This window comes from Eptesicus fuscus, chromosome 17 (genome assembly GCF_027574615.1).
Source record: "Eptesicus fuscus isolate TK198812 chromosome 17, DD_ASM_mEF_20220401, whole genome shotgun sequence".
Classification (NCBI taxonomy): domain Eukaryota; kingdom Metazoa; phylum Chordata; class Mammalia; order Chiroptera; family Vespertilionidae; genus Eptesicus; species Eptesicus fuscus.
In genome coordinates, this window is record NC_072489.1 from 15,998,717 (window position 1) to 16,013,956 (window position 15,240).

The 15,240-nt window shown below is 35.0% G+C and overlaps 1 protein-coding gene across 4 annotated transcripts in view; it reads right to left on the minus strand.

Annotated features, from left to right (window-relative positions):
- The window catches only part of ADK (adenosine kinase), a 476,499-nt gene that overhangs the window by 399,288 nt on the left and 61,971 nt on the right, over positions 1 to 15,240 (minus strand). For all 4 annotated transcript variants that reach the window (XM_054728736.1, XM_008145357.3, XM_054728737.1 and 1 more), the window contains exon 3: positions 10,361 to 10,414. In XM_054728736.1, coding sequence (XP_054584711.1) covers positions 10,361 to 10,414 — 54 coding nt within the window. The remainder of the gene's footprint in view (positions 1 to 10,360; positions 10,415 to 15,240) is intronic.

Here is a 15,240-nt window from a genome sequence, read left to right on the forward strand (position 1 = left end):
TCCATGTGACACATAGGTAAAACCAAATTCAAAATGACATGGAATTAAGTAGCCAATAACAACGTAAAGGAAGTCGACTCAAGATTTCTTCCAAGACTAATGGAAGATGAGCTAGTTATGCTGAAAGACTGTGAAAAGGTAAATGACTAAAAGATAAAAACTGTAAGAACCCCCAACAAAATACTTATGCATTGACATAAACATTTTACTGATATAGGAAAACAATATTACTACTTCAAGAGGATAATATTTGTTTTAAAAATAACAAAGGATGGATGTGTTATATTAATAAAACTGGTTCAAACACATTCTTTCAAACAATTCTCACATATCAAAGTCAACAAATATAAAAAGACTAAGAATCATCCTTATTCTTTGTGTCATCATAATGCATGCCAGTGCTTATGTAAACTATATCATACTTTAACAGAATAATAAATGTTTGGTATTAACAAAGGATTTAAAGATAATTATCCTACAAAATTGTTTAAAAGCTTATTCATGCATGATCCTAGTTCTCGCCTATCCTCATTATTATGTTATGTACATAGTCCCTAGTTTTATAGTTGACATGAGCTTGCCCATGTTTCTAAACTCCATCTTGGAAAGCCTTATCACATTTTCTCTGCCTTCATTCTAGTAGGGAAAACATCTTTGAAGAGCTAATTATACAATTTAATATCCTATATAATAAAAGGCTAATATGTAAATTGACTGAAAGGCAGAGCAACCAGTTGCTATGACGTGCACTGACCACCAGGGGGCAGATGGCTACACAGGAGCTGTCCCCTGGTGGTCAGTGCAGAGCGCAGCTCAGCCAGAAGCTCTGAGCCGAGCTCACGGCTGGCGAGCACAGCGGCAGTGGCAGGAGCCTCTCCCACCTCTGTGGCAGCGCTAAGGATGTCTGACTGATGGCTCTGCAGAGAGCGGGCCTAAGCTGTCAGTGAGACATCCCCTGAGGACTCCCAGACTGCAAGAGGGCACAGGCCGGGCTGAGAGACACGCCCACCCCACCCCCCCGTGCACGAATTTTGTGCACCGGGCCTCTAGTTTAAATATAAAATAGTTTGAGAAAGAACAGAGATAAAGTAATGGTAAAAGGAATAACCATCCACACTCCTGCAAAAGGATATTTTTCCCCGAAATTTTCCATCATGCTTTTTTCCACTTCCTGTGGTCTTACCCAACATAGACTTACAGACCTAGAAATCACAAGTCACCCTGGTATTCCCAAATAAAGCATTAAAGCTGTAGGAATGTTTGAAGAAAGTAGTCTAACTCCATATATGCTATTAAAATTTAGTATATACAAAGTGAAAAACTTTTATAGAGATAATATTTTTATAAGAAAAACACTTGGAAGTGATTAAGACATTAAAGTAAAATTTAAAAGAGAATTTAAAAATCTATTTTAGATAATGTTTCAATCACTTTGCTAAATAACTGAAAAAGTCAGGTTGCAATCTTAATGAAGTTCTACAGAGGGAGCTAGCACCATAAAGAATAAATTTATAATGCAGAACTTCCAGAAAAGACCTAGCCTGTTGGAAATACTAGATTTCTATTCATCAACGTGAGCTCAGAGATTTTACCTTAGCCATCAAAAACACAATATTATCTACAAACTAGGGCACAGTTCTAGTAAACCATATTAAAACTTATAAAATGTAATATCCATATAAATACCTTTAAAGACTTTGTGAAGTAGGTATATTGGTTTTAAATAATATCATTCCTCCAAAAATGTAAAAAATATTCTTTCCAAAGTCACTGAATTTAATCAAAGTAAAAGGCAACAAAAAAGGTCTAAAATCAAATCACTGTCTATCCTTTCCTACTATACAACAAGAGTCTTTCCAAGCCTCAGTTTTTCTATAAAATGGGAATATATATCTACCTCAAAAGGTTGCTGTGAAAATTAAATTAGAGCATGAAAGTAATTAAAATAATGTTCTCTTCTCTTGTTCTTTAATACATAAGTGTTATTTAATTGCTCAATACTTTCCAAAAAGAAATCAATAATTATATTCAGTAGAGAAAGTATTTTCAAGAATTAGATTAGTTGCTAATAGATACTAAAATTTCCCCCAAACTCCCAAATCAATATAATCCTCCAAAAGTCTAATTCAATCTTTAAGGGTATATGGACAGTGTTGGCATACCCTTACTTTATTTTTCAGGTAGATATCTGTCATAGTTTCCGTCTCCAAATATTCCTGTTTGTTTTAGACCCAGGAGAAAAATAAGTCAACACACCAGCAGTTTCTGTTCTCTCCGTTCCATACTCATCCCACCTAGTATTCACCCCACAGATATCACATAGTGAAATACTGTCAAGTAAATTGTTCACTGCAAAAAAAAAAAAAAATCAATGGACTGCAAAGCTCTGAATAAAGTTCCAGGAAACACCTTACCCTTCCCACTCCCCGACAAAATCGAAGAGGTAGAGAGCAAATAAAACCATTACCCTTTTTTGTTTCTAAAGAATTGTATGCTAGAAACTCAAACTATACCCACATGGATTAGTGAGTTAACTAAAAGAAAAATAGCTAATTAAATAAATCATTTACTAAATGGATAATAAGATAGCAAAGCACTAATGTAAACTCACAATGATATTTGACATCTTGTCCAAGAGCAGAAGACAGTCCAAGAGGTTTTTATAAACATCATCGTACTCACAGACACCTACATCACAACGAAGCTTTACATGATTCTTTATAGTTCAAAACTTTTTCATATAATTTCATCTAATCTTTCCCTAATGAAATAAAATAGAAGTATCACCATTTTACAAATAAGGATATTCAATTCAGATTAAGTGATTAAACTAAACCACATAGTTTGATACTGTGTTACATTTCCCAGAATTTCCTTCCCTATATGGTTTCAGGTTAGGATTAACCACAGGAGAAAGTTGTATACAATTTGGGAGTGGCAAATAAAGCAGCTGCCATTTCACTACAAAGGTAGTTAGTTAATGGTTAAAGTTAGTGAAAGACAGATGAAAATGGATGGGCAGTTTGTCCTACTTATCCCACTCTACCTCCAGCTCACCTTTCCAACCAGGCCCAGGCCTATCACCAGATGGTCAATGAAAACCCATACAGGTGGTAACTGCAAAGAGCCAACAACCCACCCACCCCCTTCACAGTTCCTGCAGACATGCCTAGCTGCTTCTTAAAAGCTCCAATTCATGAACCTACATCAAAAGTGGTTAGTGAGTTTCCTCTGATCCTTTTTTGGGCCTTTACTTCTCTAGTTTTTCCCACAACTGAAAAATCATTTAATTCCTATAATAAATTCCTTATTTCTTAATACTCATAGCGGAATTGAATCCTAACAGATACATCAAGGTTACAGTCCATGGCAAAACTCATACATAAACTACATTTTTTCTAATGCTAAGGACAAGGCACCACAAATTTCTTCAAAGAGTTTTAAGATTTACCACTAATGACAAATATTTTTCATTTACCTATCACAGTGGTCAGCAAACTCATTAGTCAACAGAACGGCAAACCGCGGCTCACGAGCCTCATGTGGCTCGCGAGCCACAGTTTGCCGACCACTGACCTATCATATATACATGAATATAAGACCTAGTTGAATTCTAAAATTATCTCTTGTAATGAGTTCTTGTCCTTTATGACAGGGTAAATACTTTTCTTTTAAACAATAAAACACTAAAGCAAACCTTTCAGAAGATTTATAATCCAGGTATACCCGATTAAAACAACTATGAAATCCTAGAATTTTCAAGTGAGAGGACAGTCAAGAGTTCACCAAAAAAGAGGAACTCTAGTTACTTGAGAACCATTCATGGAATATGTATAAAAGCCTGAAATGAATTCAATCAATGCTAGTTTGGAATTCTCACAGTATTTAGTTCTTATTCCTGGAGGCATAGTCTCACTAGCAAAAATGGTAATTATTATTATACAAAGCTTTATAAAGATTAATTTTAAAAACAATATAAAGGCTACCTTACAAAGATCAGACTAAGATCAGACTATATATAAAAATCAATTTAAAAAATTTTCTCATATAAAAGGCATTTGTAGCTTAGGATTAAATTTCCAATGAAAACATCATACATGTACTAGTAGTCAAACAACTTAGATCAAAAAAGACAGCTGTGTTCTAGAAAAAAAAGGGTTCTAATGCTGACAAAGATGTCGATGATAAAGATTCTGAATGCTCAAGAAAATGAGAGTAAAAAATAAAAAATAAAAAAAAATCACTGCATATTTAGGGAATGGATGGTATAACAGTAATAGCACTAAAATGGGAATAGGAAACTTGAGTTCTGGTCCAAAACTTGTCATTAAAGTGCAACCTATACAAGTCACTTTATTACTGTGAATTTCACTGTAAATTACAAATACTAGTTCTAAAGTTCATTTCTAGATTCAAAGTTCTATAACTTAAAAGATATGAAAAAGTGGCCTTTAAGAAAGAGACCACAAAAATTTTTATGATATTTAGAATACTGTATCTTATTCATTAATATCTATATATATATATCTATATATATGAAAGCCCAGCAACCAAACGGCAGAACAACCAGAATGACCAGTCAACCAGTCACTATTGACATGCACTGACCACCAGGGGCAGACGCTCAATGCAGGAGCTGCCCCCTGGTGGTCAGTGCTCTCCCACAGTGGGAGCACCACCCAGCTGACTGGGCAGAGCAGCGCTCCCACAGTGGGAGCAGCCGCTCAAAGGGCAGGTCCACAGCCGTTTGGCTGACTGGGATGAGCGGCATTCCCATAGCGGGCCGATCCGCATAGGACACACCCCCTCCAGTGCATGGACCTCTAGTTGAAAAATAATAACCATTTAACCTTGCTGGTGCTAGGTGTTCTTTATTTCAATTCTGACTTTCTGCTTGCCAGATTGTTTTCCCCTTTTTTGATTAATCAAATACATTTTACCATGAACAAAATCTATTAGCTTTACAAGCAATCAGTCCTTATATTATTCTTATAAAATAATCTTGAGGTTTTCAAAGGCCTGCTAAGTAACAAAATTAATAATAATGGATATAAGAGCATACCAGATGTTACTGATTGCTCAAACCAAACTGCTCTTCACATATTCTCAAACACGTCACTTAAATATTTATAAATCTCCCCTGCTAGTTTAAAACTTGAGCACTGTTCTCTACAAAAATTATATTCTTTTACACTGAACCAAAGATCAAGGTCTAACAGTATACTTTCCAATACTCAGGATTCATTCCCCTTGCATAACTAATTTATTTTCTCCCATTTTGTAATAATCATAAATTGACCCCAAAATTTTGAAATGTAATATAATTATGACAAGACAAAATTTTAAAGCATAAAGGGGTAATTCTGAAAAAATAATGACTTTTTGACATAAAAAAGAGTCATTAAAGATAATTTATTCACCTGGCCAGCGTGGCTCAGCAGTTGAGCATTGACCTATGAACCAGATGTCATGGTTCAAGTCCCAGTCGGGGGACATGCCCAGGTTGTGGGCTCAATCCCCAGTGTGGGGCATGAAAGAGGCAGCCAATCAATGATTCTCTCTCATATTGATGTTTCTATCTCTCTCCTCCCTTATCTCTGAAATAAAAAAAAATATTTTTTTAAAAGAGAATTTATTTAAGTTCTGAAGAGAAAATATACCTCATATCTAGAATAGCGTACACTGCTTTTAAAAATTCATTCTTTATCTTGGCAGCTATCTTAAAAAGTCAAGTAAATAAACGTGAATCTTTTTTAAAGAGGCCTTCCCCATACCTTATATAGTACAGCACACCAAAAAAAAAAATCCTCAGCTATCAAGTTACTTCAGCCTGTGTTATGTGGCACGAATACTTCTGAATTTATTTATATTACCTTTAGTATTTGTCCCTAAATCCAGCCAACTTTTAATTTTCCTTATCTTAATCTTTATTCAAGGTAATATATAATTTAGCTATTCATAAAACAAACAGAAGTTTATGGAAACAAAATGGTTCTATAATTGTAGCTATGTCCAATAAGAAAACCCCACAACTATAAAATCTTCCATTATGAGACTTTTTAAATGTGAAGCAATATTAAATTGGAGAGTTAGTCTCCATTTATAAATGAAGTCAATATCTTTTCTTTAAACAGTGCCTAGCACACTGACTGATAACTGGGTAGAAAATATTTATTGAATGAAAAAGTGATGTTTTACTAATTTATTTTAAATTACTCCATTCAAAAACTAAAACTCTAATAGACTGAGAATATCTATAGAAGACTAATGAAATTAGTTGATTACTGGACCATGTGTAGAGCAAAGTATAAATTACATAGTTTCGTATTAATCCCACCACAAATTTAATTGTTTAGCTTTCCCTACTTAAAATCACCCGCCGGAATCTTCAGTATGTAGAATATAAGAAAACAAAAGCCTGAGAAAAACCTTTCTGCTTCAAGAGACAACTGTCACTGTCGTTGCTGTCCAGCCCCGTCCCACCCAGGATGTGAATCATCCCTTGGCCCAATGTATACAAACTGTAGATCTACCCACCCATTAGTCACTTAGTTAGCTCTCTGGGTTACCAGACACACTGTCATAGTATCACAATGCTTATGTTCAAGTAAACCTTGAAACACTGTTATGTCACATCAGTCTGTCCCAGACAAATAACAAGTATACTTGTAAAGCAAGGGTGACTAAGGGTATGTGGAATCTAAGAATATTTTAAATAAAAACACAGTTAGTATTTAGTATATTAAGTATTATCAAGACAATTATGGTTATTGTAGTCTTATTGATACACATAGAATTAAGGTACATTTTCAAAAGGCAGTTAATGTGATGGTGTCACTGCATTTTTTGCAATATCATGATGAATCAAGACTGTCTTTAACAGATTAGAATTTAGAAGCAATGTTTTATGAAAAGAAAGCATGGAATTAGTAACTGGAGAATTACATTTTATTTATACCTACATCTTATGATATTTTAAAAAGCTTATTCTTGAGCACAAAGAGATCTTGGCTATTTTAATTGTAAGGACACAAATGAGATTATTTATAAGCAGCTCTCATGAAGGGCTAGTGTTGTAGGGTCAGGCATATTCAACTGAGAGTTTTATTTAGTGTATAGGTCAAAAACTACAAGGCAGAGAGCCAGCAGCCAAAAGAACAACGATAATCAACTAATGCCAAATCAATTAAGTCACAATACTAACAGGTATAAGAACCTTGCTATGTAAGTACTAGTTATTAAGAAGGAGGACTTCACCCATCCGATATGGCACAGTGGTTGAGCGTCAGCCTAGGCACCAAGAAGTCACCAGTTTGATTCCTGGTCAGGGCACATGCCTAGGTTTCAGCTCCATCCCCAGTAGAGGGAGTGCAAGAGGCAGCCAATCAATGTTTCTCTCTCATGATGTTTCTCTCTCTCTCTCTCTCTCTCTCTCATCAATAAAAAAAATTTTTTTTTAAATTGTGGCCCTGGTCAGGTGGCTCAGTTGATTGGAGTATTGTCCATACACCAAAAGGAAAATCTTCTATACGCCCAGTCATCTTATACGCCGGAAAATACGGTATTTGAAGAAATAATGACAGAAAACTTACCCCACCTGGTGAAAGAAATAGACTTACAAGTCCAGGAAGCACAGAGAATCCCAAACAAAAGGAATTCAAAGAGGACCACACCAAGACACATCATAATTAAAATGCCAAGGGCAAAAGACAAAGAGAGAATATTAAAAGCAGCAAGAGAAAAACAGTTAGTTACCTACAAGGGAGTACCCATACGATTGTCAGCTGATTTCTCAACAGAAACTATGCAGGCCAGAAGGGAGTGGCAAGAAATATTCAAAGTGATGAATAGCAAGAACCTACAACCAAGATTCCTCTACCCAGCAAAGCTATCATTCAGAATCGAAGGGCAGATAAAGAGCTTCACAGATAAGAAAAAGCTAAAGGAGTTCATACCACCAAACCAGTATTACCGTACTTTCCAGCGTATAAAACAACTGGGCGTATAAGATTTTCCTGGGTTAAAAAGTTGTTTTATACACTGGAAAATACGGTATATTGGACTATATTGATGGGATTAGATATAATGGATTAGATATATTGGACTACCGTATTTTCCGGCGTATAAAACGACTTTTTAACCCAGGAAAATCTTATACGCCCAGTCGTCTTATACGCCAGAAAATACGGTATATGAAATGCTGGAAGGTATTCTTTAAGAAGAGGAAGAAGAAAAAGGTAAAGATAAAAATTATGAACAACAAATACATATCTATCAACAAGTGAATCGAAAAATCAAGTGAATAAAAAATCTGAGGAACAGAATAAACTGGTGAATATAATAGAATCAGGGGCATAGAAAGGGAGTGGACTGACAATTCTGGGGGGGAAAGGGGTGTGGGGGTACGGGAAGAGACTGGACAAAAATCATACACCTATGGATTAGGACAGTGCGGGAGGGGTAAGGACAGAGGGTGGGGTGGGAACCGGGTGGAGGGGATTTATGGGGGGGGAAAAAGAGGAACAACTGTAATAATCTGAATAATAAAGATTTATTTTTTAAAAAAAAAAAGGTTGCAGGTCCGATTCCCCGTCAGGGGCCATACCTAAGTTGCAGGTTCAATCCCTGGACAGGGCGCTTATGGGAGGCAAGTGATCCATGTTTCTCTCTCTCTTTCTCTCTCTCCCTCTCATTCTAAAATCAATTTTTAAAAAAACATATGTCCTCGAATAAGGATTCAAAAAATAATAAATAAAATTGTGCTCTTTCAACCTTTAGATGTACATTATATTTGCTTACTTAGCTCACCATTATGACTATAAAGTTGAAAAAGTTCATCTTGTAATAGATAAGTATATTAACACTTTAAAATTTAGTCAATTTAGAATTTCTTTCATTAAGTTATTTTTTTCCAGTTATAGAAATAGAAATTCCAGATAAACAATTCATAAGTTTTATATTTCGTGCCATTCTGAGTAATATAATAAAATCTCATGCTATCCAGCCCCATCCCATCCAGGACGTGAATCATCCCTTGGCCCAATGTATACAAGCTGTAGATCTACCCAACCGTTCGTCATTTAGTAGCTCTCTGGGTTACCAGATCCACCGACACAGTATCACAATGCTTGTGTTCAAGTAAACCTTATAGTAAGTAGCCTGCGGTTATGTCACAATGCCTACGTCATTCACCTCATATCATCTCATCACATAAGCATTGTATCATCTCACCTCATCATCATTAGAAGGGTGAGTATAGCACAATTAGATAGAAAGAAAGAAACTTCATTCACATAACTTTTATTACAGTATGTTGTCATAATTATTCTATTTTATTAGTTATTATTTTTAACCTTATTGTGTCTAATTTATAAATTAAACTTCACCATAAGAGTGTGTGTGTGTGTGTGTGTGTGTGTGTATGTGTGTATGAAAAAAATAGTATGTATAGCATTTGGTACTATCTGTGATTTCAGGCATCCACTGCAGGTCTAGTAATGTATCCCGCATGGAAAAGGTAGGACTACAGTATTATCAAGTGCGGTCCAATCTGTAGTTAGCCTCTAATTCCTCAAATTCTTAATTCTATAGTATTATTTGACGCGAGGTAGTTGCATAACAAGATTATCAAAACTTTCTTACAGCACAATGGGGGGGAGGGGGGAGGCAGACAAGCTAGAAAATTGAAACATACAAAATATTTTTAGCTTCCCTCTCAGACAGTCTAATGATACTAAAAAGGTTAAGGTACGGTGAATTTAAAGAACTCCCAAATTAGTAATTTTTAATTAAAAACTTCACAGTTCCTATGAAGTAGTAATTTTTAAAATACCACTGTAGGACAGAAAAATAGGGATGGAGAAATCCCAGAATCACAAATACAGTTATTTTTATCTGAAAGATAGAACCCTAAGAACATTAAATATTTAAAAGGAAACAAAATTTTATTCACATTTCAAACCTTTTAAAGTGCTTTTACCTATGCTAAATAAGGACTAGGCATTTTTTCATAAGGAAACGAAAGAAATATATATTTCTCTATCATAAGCATGAGGAGGGGAAGTCAACTAAGTAAGAGCCAAAAATTAACAGTGACAATTTAATATTTTATCTAGGGAAAGAAAATGAAATGACCTATTTCCCAATTATGGAATACAATACTACATATTTTAATATGCATACAGGAACAATTATTTCATGTTAACCTTACGTAGTATAAATATCCTAATCCTATGAGGATTAAAGTCATGGTGTTAATTATACCTTTATATTTCATATAATTTTAAAAATCAGATTATTTATGTACATCTACTCCATTGACAGGGCAAACTATGTATAATCTCCAGTTTAATGCACTTACAGTTCCTTGTGCTTGTCTTCAGCCAAGATTTGGTCATTTGCTTTAAGAGAATACCTGTAACACAGAACAAAAATATAGTGGTCATATAAACATACAAGTATGTTTGACTAACAGACATCTAACTATAGAACCAATAGTTGACACCTATCGAAAAGTACTATCACACTGTTACAGATCTCTGTTTTAATCTGTAAAATATAAAAAATGCCCACGTTCTTTGCTGTTCAATTAGTCCCGTCCACACACACCACAAGAATTGAAGAGATCAACTTGACCATGCTTTGACAACACAAGATATCTTCACTATTCTTCTGTAGTGAATCATCTGTAGTTACTCATCTAGCAGGTCAAATTCAAGAAGCTATTACAATGGTAAGTATTTAAGAGTTCATTAAAAATATGCAGTTATTCGCCCTGGCCAGTGTGGCTCTGTTGGCTGAACATCGTCTCATGCACCAAGAGGCTGCTGGTTCAATTCCTTGTCAGGGCACATGCCCAGGGTGTGAGCTCAATCCCCTGTAGGGGGTGTGCAGGAGGCAGCTATCAATGTTTCTCTCCCATCGATGTTTCTTTCTCTCTCTCTCCCCTCTTCTTTCCTCTCTCTTTAAAAATTCAGTAAAACCTATTTTTAAATATGCAGTTATTCATTCATTAAACACATAGTAACATCTACTGTATGCCAGACTATGTACCAGGTAGTGTGACACAGGAGAAAAAGTAAGTTTTGCAGTTCCTGATTGAACCATTTAGTGGCTTAAGGATTATAAGCAATTATTTCGCCCCTTTACATCTCAAATTCCTTATCTATAAACTAGAGGCCCGATGCACGAAATTTGTGCAAGAGTAGGCCCTCTTTCCCCAGGCTGCCGGCACTGGCTTCCTTCTGGCACCGGGGACCCGGGCTCTCCTCTGGCCACCAGCAGGCATCTGAGACCCGGGCTTCCCTCGCAGCCCCAGCTTGGTCAGGAAGGTTGTCCGTAATATGCGGCCTAATTAGCATATTATGCTTTTATTATTATAGATTAGAAGTTGCTATAAATATTAGAACAGGGATCTTTCAAATTACTGCTGAAGGTAACAGAATTTCTAAGGAGCACACTACTGAAATAGGTTAAAAAACAATGGACAGCAATTCCCAGGTTCTGAATTTCCACTTGTATTCCATCCTTTCCTAAAACTAATCTACCCGACAATGGATCAGAGGTCCAAGTGGAGTGACCATGTAGACTCTCCTTTCTTGCCTCCCCTTTCACAGTGCTTTTATCAATTAAATAAAAAGAATATTATATCTATCACCCACCCTGAATAGATCTCTATTGCAGTGCGTAGCATGTAAAAATCTCTGAAGTACTAAGCTAGGAATGATTCTTACTTTGTCCACAAAGCCTTCTTTAATACCACAAACTGACTACAAACTTCCTGTTTTATACATTGTTTCTATAAAGAATGAAGCCAGAAACTATAAATGGGGAACTGTGATAGTGTGTTCTATTTGCAGACACATAATGGCATGGGGCAGAAGTTGGTTGCAATTTTCATTTAAACAGTTTCTCTCTTCCATCCCATATTCATCACCAGAGAATGTATTACTTTTCAGAAAGAGTCCTATTAAACAACAGTAAGACAGTTCCCAACAAGAAACAGGAAAGACAGTGTCACCTTATTTCTTCCAGGAAACAAACTTAAAAAAAGGCTCCATGCTCTTCCACTTATCTATTGAGGATTAAATATCAAAAGATGGTTGTCACAGAAACACAAATCAAGCCATTAATTTGAACTGAAAAATGAGGCCAGACCTTTTCTATCATGAAAATAAATCTGATTAGTTTGACAATGAAGAACAATTTTGCCAATAAGGCTCCAAAGCCTTAAACTGAATGAATCGCTTTAACTAAAACAAATTTAAGGTACTTGATAAAAACATTTTATCCAAAAAAGAATCCTTTTGACAATGGCATATTGAAATTAACAATATTTAACTTTTACCATCACCTCCTGAACTGTTAAGGTTAGCATACAACTATAAGAAAAAACCAATAGACATAATTACTAGTTATTTAAAAAGCCTTAATAAAGCCAATTTTGGTATACTTCCCAGAACTGCATGTCTCTAATGACTCTAATAAATGACCCAAGTCAGGTGGTTTCTAATTCTTTGCTTCCAACAAAATTGAAGATGAACCTAATCAAATTACCAGCTGATAAATAAAAATAATTTTTATGATAGAGTTCAAATAATTGAGTGATAAAGCTGAAACAAAAATCTATTACCATCCAAATTATGTCAACTTTTTTCTCAGCACTTATACCTCTAAATGAAAAAATGGAAAATGTTGCTGAACATTGTCTTATTGCAGCAATGTGTACTATTTATCCACAAAAGGTTAACTAAAAATAAAGATTAGCTTTACCCATGTCATCAAAAGACGCATTTCCCATAACTTCATTTTCTTCTGTTTCATAATTACTTAACAACATTTTAATACATTTATGTTGTTTTACTAACTACATGCTAATTATAATTGAATGACTAGGAGATATTTTTTAAATTCAATCTACATACCTATTTTTAGTGAAGAGACTTGGCAGGGTGATCAATATGCATAAAGGCTTTAATGCATATATTATTTTCATAATATACTACATGCAAAATATAATTCTTACATAAAAATGCATTACATAAGGATAAAATCTGGTGAGGAAAAGCATAACATAAATACAAATTTAAACAGAAAAAAATACAAAATTTTAAATGTTATAGAGCTTTTTTATTTAACACAGTGTCACCCCAATAATTTAAGAAAGGTTTTGTTAAACTTTTTTTAAAAAACTTATTCATAAATGTATTTTTGGAAATGGATGGTGATAGGTATCACACCACTGTGTTATTTAGAGTCCACTAAAAGAGTGATTTGTCAGTTTTACTTAACATTACAATAAAAAGTTATAATTATTAACTTAATGAGTGAGAAAGTACTTCTTTATCAAAACATTTTTACATAAGTTAAAAAGTTTAAAACCAGTGGATTTGACAACATCTATGTTTCAGCAAAGTGCTTGGTACATACAATAGGAATTCAATCAATATTTCTTTCTTTCTTTAGCTGGCTAGTGAGAAATAGCAAACATGTCTGGCTTAAAGACCTCACAATTCAGTAAGCAAATCAGAATAAAATTAATTGTTCGCAGTGTGATTAAGTGTTCCAAAAAAATGAAGTATATATTATTCATAAAAAAGAAGAAGTAATGGCTCCTTCCTAAAACAGTCAAGAAAAGGACATTTTTTATCTGTTCCCCAACTTTCCCTTCCCCCATAATATCTCCCTTTGTTGCTCCTTACCCATAAACAGCCTTCCAAGTTCAAGTTTCAGGATAAGAAGTTGAAGGGAATAGTGAAAGGAGGCTGGACAAAGGATCCACAGAGGCAAGAAGCAGGCAAAAGGATAGCCTGATTTTGATCGAATTACCAAAAGGAAGATTTTATTCTCCTAATTCACACAGTACATCTCCAAGTCCTCAACAGTGAATTTTCAAGATACATTTTGAACTATTCTCTAGGCAAATTAGTTCTCTAACCTCAAACAAGCAGTCACTCTTCCTATAGTATTTCTTTCTCTGATCTGATTTCCCCCTTACCCCAAACCAGGTAACCTTCCATCAGATCTCAATTGCCTTTATTCTTCTTCATCTTTGCTGGGTTTTTCTCGATTTTATTTTCTTTATCTCTACCTTGACTCTTGCACACATAGAAATCTAGCCTGTATATAAAATGGCAAGGTTTGAAGACACAGTACTCAAGACTGTTCTCACTTCTAACACCATCTACAAGTTGAGGTGCTTCCCAAAACCACCCTCAGGTTCAATAATTCACTGGAAGGGCTCACAGAACTCACTGAAAGCTATTATACTCATGGTTACAGGGTACAAGGAAAGGATACAAATCAAAATCAGCCAAGGGAAGAGACTCATACAGGGCAGTGCGTGGGGATGGTTCCAAATATAAAGCTTCCAGGATGCATTACTCTCTTGGCATCAACATGGCATGCTGCTGATCTGTGATAATATGGTACTGCCAGCCAGGGAAGCTCACTGCACTTCAGTCAGTGTCCAGAGTTTTTATTGGAGCTTCATTACCTACGCACGGTTAATCAATTGCTTGCCCAAGTGGTTTAACTAGGTCGCCAGGTTGATTGACACCATATGACCCAAAGCCTCACCCTAATTCATATAACTGGTCACAATACTGGGTGTAGCCAACCCCTATCCTAACCAAAAAGATACTTCTACATGTATGATATAGATTACCTCCCAGAAGCCCAGAGCAAAGGCAAGATCTGTCTTTGAGCAAGGCCAAATTCTTTATACATGCCTATGTGTATGTTTGTTTGCTCTATATTGCTGCCTTAAAGAATAATATTCTAATTTTAAAAATGGAATATTGATTTAGTTTGAAAATCAGAAAAAAGGCACTATTAGAGAGAGGTGATTTATTCTTCCAGGCAACTTAAATACCTTTCCAAAGCTCATACAAATAAACTCCATATTTACAGATGGTTATTTGTAAGGGAATAAAAACTTGATCAAACACCTTTAAAAATGTACACCAGAAATAGTTCACACCTACAATTGTAAAGTTATGCTATAAACTAAAACAACTGCTTAAAGTTCATTTTAAAAGTAGGCAGACTATAAATTATAATTACAAATGTAAAGGTAAATATACCATCAGGACCATAATCCTTACTAATGAAATGGAGCTGTTTTTCATTGAAATATACATTTAAATGTTTAAATGTGGGTTTATAATTACACATAGTTTTCATTTTAATTTAGTATGTCCTATTATGCCAACCTTACTACTGGTTGGCAGAACAGAATAT